The 8,254-nt window shown below is 45.9% G+C and overlaps 1 protein-coding gene across 3 annotated transcripts in view; it reads left to right on the top strand.

Annotated features, from left to right (window-relative positions):
• The first annotated feature begins 508 nt into the window (after positions 1-508).
• The window catches only part of IPO8 (importin 8), a 48,842-nt gene continuing 41,096 nt past the window's right edge, over positions 509-8,254 (top strand). For 2 of the 3 annotated variants that reach the window (XM_063319136.1, XM_063319154.1), the window contains exon 1: positions 509-710. In XM_063319136.1, coding sequence (XP_063175206.1) covers positions 627-710 — 84 coding nt within the window. In that variant the 5' untranslated portion in view covers positions 509-626. Of the gene's footprint in view, positions 711-4,279; positions 4,816-8,254 lie in introns of all 3 variants that reach the window. The other variant, XM_063319145.1, reaches the window with a different exon arrangement.

Here is an 8,254-nt window from a genome sequence, read left to right as displayed (position 1 = left end):
CGCCGGCGCCGCCGCCGCCGCCCCGTGAGGTCCCAGCAAGAGGCCACCGAGGGGCGGCGGAGGGAGGGCGGCACCTCAGCACCCCCGCAGCAGTGACAGCCTGAACCGGTGGGCCCGGCCGCCCGCTCCCCGCCGCGGCCCTGTGCCGCCGGGCCCGTCCCCTGTCGGCGTCTCCAGGGACGGAGAAAGGGGCAGGCGCCCCTGGATGCGGCAGAGGAGCCAGCAGCTCCACACGCACCGCGGTGGCAGCGGCATCCCCTTCTGCGGCCGCCTTTTCCCTGAGGGAGCGGGGCGCGGCGGGCCCCACAGCCGCCCCCACGGCAGCTCCATCCCGGAAACCGCCCACCGGGCGAGCCGTTCCGGAGGACTTTTTTTTATCCGTACAACAACATGGCGCCCGCCTCTGGCGGACCTCTGCGCGCAGCCGGCCGTAAAGCAGTGCCCCGCTTCCCGATACCCAGCTGTCGCAAACCGGTGAATGGCTCCGGAGAGGAACCGGAGGGGGTGGGGCGCGCGAGCCTGCGATTGTGGCCCGGGGGGGGGCGGCAGCGCGAGCGGCGGCGGCGGCTCCTCTTCCTCCCGCAGCCCCCGGGGGAGCGCTGCCCGCCGGCGCGGGAAGGGGGAAGATGGACCCCAACAGGATCATCCAGGCCCTGCGGGGCACCATCGACCCCAACCTGCGCATCGCCGCCGAGAACGAGCTCGATCAGGTGAGCGGGAATTCAGCGGCGCCTCAGCTCCGCCCCCGGCCGCGCCTCAGACCCGGCCGCCGCCCGGTATGGGGTCGCCTGGACCCGCCGGCAGGGGCGGGGGGGGTCGCGGCGGCCCCCCGCTCCGCGCCGGTACCGGGCGGCTCCGCTCCGCAGCGAGGGGCCGCGGGGCGGCTGCAGCGGAAAGCCGGGCTAGGCCGGCGGCGGCATCCCCCGCCGGAGCTGCCTGTCAGCGGCCGCTCGAGGGAGGCCTGGCGGGCGGGCAGCAAACCCGCCCCGCTCCGGCTGCCGGGACCCCCGGGGCGGGGTCTGCCGCTGCCGGCTCCCGGAGCTTCCTCCTGGGCGCCGGGCGAGGAGCGCCGCCCCGGCGGCCCCCCGTCCGTGGGTGGTCTGTGGCCCCTGGTCCGTAGGTGGCCCCCAGTCCGTGGGTGCCTGGTGGCCCCCGGTGCGTGGGTGCCCGTTGGCTGGGCGGGATCGCCGCCTGCAGTCAGTGTTGTCCTGAGTGCCGTGACCCGGGGAGCAGGGCGCAGCGGGGCGAAGTGCGGCAGATCTCATCCTCGGCGTGGCCCGAGCTGGGTGCTGGAAGGCACGACACTGGGCTCCGCGCTGCCCAGGTCGCTCTGTCTTGCTCTCACAGGTGACAGACAGCAGAGACTCTTGGGGACTGATTTTTGTCCTGTCCAGCAGTACGCCAAGTAAAACTTTGGGAAAGGCGCATTGGATTTTTGTGGGTAGCATTTGTCACAGCATCCCACGGTTAATGTAGCGCCGGTATGCACTGAATCAACACGGTGACCGCAGTCTCAATTTGGATGTTTGAAAAAGGAGAAAGTTCCTTTACGCAGCATAAATAAAACTTTAACCTCTATAATTCGATGGAATATTTGTTTGGTTCTATTGGAGGTCTTGGATTTTTTTAGACTGCATTGGTATGTTAACAAAACGGTCAGTGAGAATTGGCTTTCAGGAATTACTGCTACTCTGGCTTGATTTTCTATTTAGGCAACTTAAAACTCCTTCTGAATTAGCTGTAGCTAATCCTTGCTTTAGCAGTTGGCAAGTTCCTTTAGTAAATCGGTGGATTAAGTGCTGGACATTGAGAATGCTCTTGTGGATAGTTAGATAAAAATGCAAAACTTTTTTTCTTCATTTGGCGTAGTAACTTTAAAAATTCATCAGTACCTATTTTTATCCCTGCTATTAAGGACTGAGAGGGAAAGTATAAATATTTGTCAGCAGCCTGTTGCACGGGAATCAAAACTACAATAATGAATTGCTGCGTGTTTGGCAGGCTCAGAACAAAGAGGCAGCTGTCTGGGTTCCTGGGTCCTGCTCCTAACACTGTCATTTTAACATCACCAATAAGTACTGCAAGGCTCAGGAGAAGTTTTAAAAGTGTTTTAAGACTGACACCGGTGACATGTTTTAAGTTCAAGTGATGGATAATGCAATTTGCGTGAAAGACCTGGGTTTTAGTTTCAAGATTGCAAGTGTATTTATTGAGCACAGGTTGAGATACATATTTTTATTTAAAATAGGTGACACATTTTCTCTTTTCTGACTATTATAAAGAGTGAATCTTGAAATTAAGACATACCTATTATTGTGTAGGCTTCCTGTTACTAAATGAAGCATGATGTATCTGATATAATGTACTGATGCAGCGTTGGTAGTTTGACATGACTCTTTGGATGAGTGAAACAAAAGTGCTCCTGAGGAATGTTGCTGAACGTGGGCCTTCGACATCTTGAAGCCTTTCAATGCTTTTGAAGCGAGACTTCAAAGCGACTTGTCAGACGCAGTGTATCTAATGATAGTGTTGACATGTAACTGTGCTCCTGCAAGTACTGGAATCCAGATGCTGTTCTAGCTTTTATCTTGCCCTAGCAAGGGAACCGATCCACCAACCAAACAGAAAACCCTCCAACAATAAGTACTTGAAGTGGAAATACAACATTTGGCCAAACAGAATAGGGGTCACCATTATTCTATGTGCTAGTTAAACTGGTGCTGCTCCTGAGACACGCCAGCAGGTATTGAGGTAAAACTTCTCTTGTGTTATCCCCATCAGCAGTGTACGTTGGTTTTCAAGTTTGAATCCAGGTAGTGACAGGAGCTTCCCAGAGAGTATAAATCCTACTAGTCCCCCAATACAGCACCTCTCTGTAGGCACTGCATTGCTTTTACCAATACAGATAGCCCTTTAGAACAGTATCATAATAGTCCCAACTCCATAGCTTGCTTACAGTGTGGAGCGTGGGGAATGGAGTTAAAATGAATGAAAGCTTGCCTACCTGTAAGAAGTCCCAGCATGTTTGAAAATGCCTCTTTTTCTTCAGTATGTTCCTGCGCTTGTGTAAAGATAGAGCTAAATCAATGAAGTTGCTGTCTGCCTTCTGGATTATCATCTAACTGCATTCAGAAATGGAATCAAGATTCCTTTCTTTTTCCCCCCTTATTATATCTATTGGAAGGCTCTTTGTGAGTTTTCTTCCTCCTGCAGCTAGAAATAAGTGTTGGTTTTCAGCCTAAATTAATTTATGCTCTATTTATATCCATTTGTGCCGATCTTACTTCTTAGCTAGAATAGGTTTTTTGGTACCTGCTCTGGCATATTTGTCCACGGCTGATCCCTACCAGCCTGTTTTCCTAGCCTCAACAGGCTGTATTTCCTCTGCAATATCATAAAACTGAATTTATGAAATCTAATAATAGGAGAGCACAGCTCTTCTGCATACTCATTTCCATTTGAATTAATCTTTCTTGTGTAATTTGGTCATTTGTATTTGCAGCATTCAAGAAAGTCTCATGCTCAATGCCCCTAATACCTCATTTGATACATCCTAAAATTACAGTTATCTTCTTCATGTCCAATGTGTACATATTTCTTATCACTTAATATACCGAGGTCCTTTTATCCTATGGTTCCTCACTAAGAAACCTGAAGCTTTTAGGAGAAATTGCTATTATCTTTGGGTGTATGACCATGTACTTTGTCTTATTACCCCATTCCATTTTTGTTGGTGCAGTTCTAAAGATCATTCAGTTCTTAGTAGAATTTTTTTGATCTTTCTGCTTGGATGATGCGTGCTGCTTCTGAGTCATCAACAAACTTCACTTCTGTCAGTGACCTGAACACAAATGTAAGTGCGGGATTTGTCTGAAATGTGATTCTTGAAACTAGAGCAGTAATTTCCTGCCAGGTCAGTAACCTCTATCATGTAACTGTTTAATTTCCCTGTTAGCCTGTTGATTTTCTAAGTGTACACATCTTTCCATCTCCCTCTTTTTCTTTTCTCGTGTCGTGTTCCCTCCCACCCTTTTTTTCTTCAGCTCTGTCACATCATAATCGGTGTGCATCTTATGATCATGTTTATCGATCACACTTTACTTCTTAGAACAGTCAGTTATATCAAGAAAGATACTCAATTTCTGTGCACTTTTCTTTGATGTCTGTTCTAGGCTGTTCCCTCTTGTTAGAGCTGTCTCATGGACTTCAGGGATTTTTGCTGGTTTTAATTTCCTTTTTTTTTTTTTTTAAATGGCTAAATACTGCTTTCATGTGCCAGTTCTTGGAGTGCTGTGGAATGTACTGTCTGATTGTGTGAACGTACAAGGTCATCTCTGATTCCAATTCAGATAGGATTACCACACCATTTTTGTGCATTAATCTTCATTGGCTCAACTTGCTGTAATATGTCTCTTTGGCCTGTAACGGAGAGGAAAATAAGAAGACAATTGCAGAAATATAGATGTTTGTTTAAATATCGAGAAGGAGTTGCAGAATTTGACTTTGATGGGAACTGAGCAGCAGTGCTGGAAGAAGAGTAAGAAGTGTGAGAAGACTGCCCAAAAGCAGAAGAGTCCAGAATAAAGTTGGGCTTCCATATCTTTGTTGAGCTGGCTGCCACAGTGGACAGGGATCCTAAGGTGACTCTGAAAGTGACAATGAAGACCTCTTGTTACCTAGAGGAAGGAATCTCAGGTATTTGTATTGAAGAGCAATTTGATGAGGAAGTTGCGTGATTAGAAGTTCCGTGGAAAGCGGAGTTTGCTTGAGACTGAGTGAATTTGACAGCAGAACCCATAAAGGAAAGAAGCTCAGGTAGGTTCTTACACATGCTTATTTTCCCTGTGTATGAAAACACTGTGTGTTTTCCCCTCCCCAGACAATACCTTTGTGTGTAAGACAGGGAAAGAAGAAAGTGTCTTTTGAAGTTCTAGTTTGTTTTAACAGCTGTCTGTGACTGACAGTGTAAAAAACAAGAGAGAAAATAGTATTAAGAACTGCGAAAATATTCCCGAGTGTGACAAATACTGACGGAATTTTTAAGTAACACATTTTCAGTGCACAGCAAACAGAAAATAAAGCTCAGTAAACCAGATCGTTAAGCATTCATATCAGATGTACGTAAGCCTTAAAATAACCTTTGTAAACAGGTAATTTCATATGTATTCAAGGTACAAATTTCTTCTGTGTATTTGTCTTTGCAAATAAAGATGTAGTGCCTTGATTTTTCAGCAATTTTTACATGCCATACTTGGATTCAGAGGTACAGAGAAAGAAATGTGTATCGCTGGTGGAGAAGGGATGGTCGTGGCTTCACTTTCAGAACCTGAGGGAAGGCTCTGGTTTTCTCTATCCATTGTCCTAGATCGTCCCATTGTTGTTCTGCAGGGATAAAAACAGCTTCTAGTGCTGTTCTGCATTCAGCCACTGTGGTTGTCATCAGAGCAATGGGAAGCTTAGTGACAGATGTGACTATGGAGCAGTTGCTTGCTCTGGGCTTTAAATGCAACAGGAAACAAGACACAAGAATAATGCTTACTGAAATGAGTTTAGTAATATATAATGCATCATAACCTGGGAGCCAAATCTGAGTGTTAGACATGAAAAGTATTTGCTTCGGTAGGATCCATTTGGGGAAATTTTTATATATTTTTCCAGCTTATCTCTCTTTGTATTGTAGTCCTTTGTATGTGATGATGTTCATCTTGCTGTTTTTCAGTGGCCCATCTTAGGCTTTCTTGGGTATCATCTGTTCTATGCCCAACCAAATGGAAAAGGAAACAGGCAAAAAAATTGATTTGTTCTCTGACGTTTTGAAGAGTGGAACTGTGATGCTGAGGCGGGGAAGAATGTGTGTTAGGCCAAAGGTGTGAAAGGACCAGGTGCAGGAAGTTGTGCACAGTGCACAGATCTCCTGAGACAGTGGGCACAGATGGAACAAGATCTGTGGGGACATAGGCATCTCCTTGGTCATTGCTGTAAATTTACCCAATTGTATCCTACCAGTGCTGTATGCCTCTCCCAGTTTAGCTGCTAGCCTTGCACATGCTGTATCCCATCCTCTTGATCACAATGGAAATTAAATGAGATTTTTTTTTTAGCATAAATGTCCTGATCTGTGATTCATGCGAGAGCAGTCAGTATGTGTTTTACACAGCTTTAAAATAATCTTTGTAAGTACTCAGTGAAAGTTTATTTTTCAAAAACTTTTACTTTCTCCTTCAAAATAAACATATGCCCCCATTGATCGACGCCTTCATAGAAAGTTTTACCAAATCACAACAGTGTGAATTCAAGGCACTGTAATTATTCACAAACTGCACAAAGCGGTGTGCTGTGTTATGGGAGTTGCGCTGAAGGTCTTTTTTCAGCCATCTGGTGCCTCCCTGCGGCTCCTGGGCATGGCTCTTCAAAATCGGCAGCTAGCTTTCCATTCCTTCCATTGGACTGATGGTATTCCTGCTCTCCCTTTGTAAAAGTTCAGGTGTGGCTGTAACAATACAAATGAATTCATCCAGCTCCGAGGTCTCTTCCTTGTCTCTTTCCATTTACACAGTGGACACCTGATGATTGCTCTGCCCTTTACTCACTAGTGTCCAGGTGCCTGTTGTATGGTTTCCCGAGCAAGGCAGGGAAAGGATACATCCTCAGATCACAGTTAGCATGACAGCTAAACCAACGAGAATGTGCTGCTATAGAAAGAATGTTGCTGCATGCAGCTTTTTAGAAAGTCCTCTGTTCCAAAAATTGCAAGCGGTGTGTGGTTTTCCTGATGGGGTTTGTTGCTGCACAAGTGAGCAGGATGGTATTTGAGCTTCACAACTACAATAGAATCGGGTGTCTTGTTTCTAAAATGGGCACACAATCTCTTTTGATCTCTGCAGCATTTATGTTTCTGATAAATGAGTAGAAAACGAAGCTTTATAAAAATGTGAATTATGCTAATGACAGTAGTACAGAGTAGAAGGATTTAGTGGGAGCTTGATACTGTGTCCCCGTGATCTCTTGAGGGGTGTCAGTGTGTAAAGTCTAAAGAAACCCTCATAGCAGTGTGCTGGTAGGGATGGGGCCCCCTCTGAGACACTGTGCGTACCTTCTGCATAACATGTCTTTTGTCACTCCAGGCGCTTGCTGAGAGGATTTGCTGCGCAGGCCAAATAACCATATTTGTGTACATCCTGGCAAAACTTCAGGGATAGCAGTTGTATGCCAGCACAAGTGGTACTAATAAAGCTCCCTGGAGTAGTGGTGACTTTAATGTAGATTCAGTAAAAGTTATTTGGTCAAAGAAAGGGAAAGAATTTATGCTGTTATCGGTGTATCCACCCTAAGTGTGATACTGGTAGGATTACTACAAGAAAACAACAAAACAACCCCCAAAACAGTTGCATTCTTAATCAGTGTGTTTATAGTAGTAAAAACTGTGTGTAGATTGGGTCTGAGAACAGCATATTGGCACTACTTAGAAGAAAAAAGATGATTAAGGGTTCACACACATTTTTGGTTTTCTGTGCTGCTGGGATTTCTTGTGCTTTCCTTATCTCCCTGGAAGTTGGGTGTTGAGTGCTGGAGGCTACTGCAGCCCCTGTCAGAACCCACCAACGTTGTACGGATTCTGTCCGGTAGTGACTGAAGGACAAACTTTGGACTCCAGGATACTCGATTAAAGGGTGATCTTTGGAATCCAGTACACTTCAACCAGCTGACATTGAAAGCTGGTATTTCAGCGTGTCGATAGATAAATGGAGTTCCTGTGCTGTCTGTTACAGCTTTTACTTTATTTAGAGCATTTCTTATGGATAATTAAAGTTTTTTAGAGAAGGGAATTGCAGGAAAATATGCTTTTGATTTGCCGTTACTGCTTTTATCTGAGATCTTAGATTACTCTATAAACATCAAATGAGTCTCTGAGCACAACGTAGGTTAGAATTACAAAATCATTATAATGAGTAAAACGAGGGCCAGAAAGTTAAGTGATTTGGTAAAATTATTGAATGATAGTGTTGTGTTGCAGCTGTTACACTTAGGCATCATGAAAGCGATGTAATTTTACCTCGTTACGGAAATGTTAGATCAAGGAACTGGGTACATGAAGAGTAAAACCTACCTCTTATTTCACAGCTTTCGAATGCAGCAAAGTTTATGGAAGATGCAGTATACTTGTACTTAAAGCACAGCTCTGGAAACAACCACAGAACTCCCAGCCATAGTCTAGTTGGAAAGAAATACTGTAAAAGGTGAAATAAAGAAAGCT

Source organism: Chroicocephalus ridibundus, chromosome 1 (assembly GCF_963924245.1).
Source record: "Chroicocephalus ridibundus chromosome 1, bChrRid1.1, whole genome shotgun sequence".
Lineage (NCBI taxonomy): Eukaryota > Metazoa > Chordata > Aves > Charadriiformes > Laridae > Chroicocephalus > Chroicocephalus ridibundus.
Note: the sequence above shows the minus strand (reverse complement) of the source record. Positions and strands in the feature narration are given on the sequence as shown.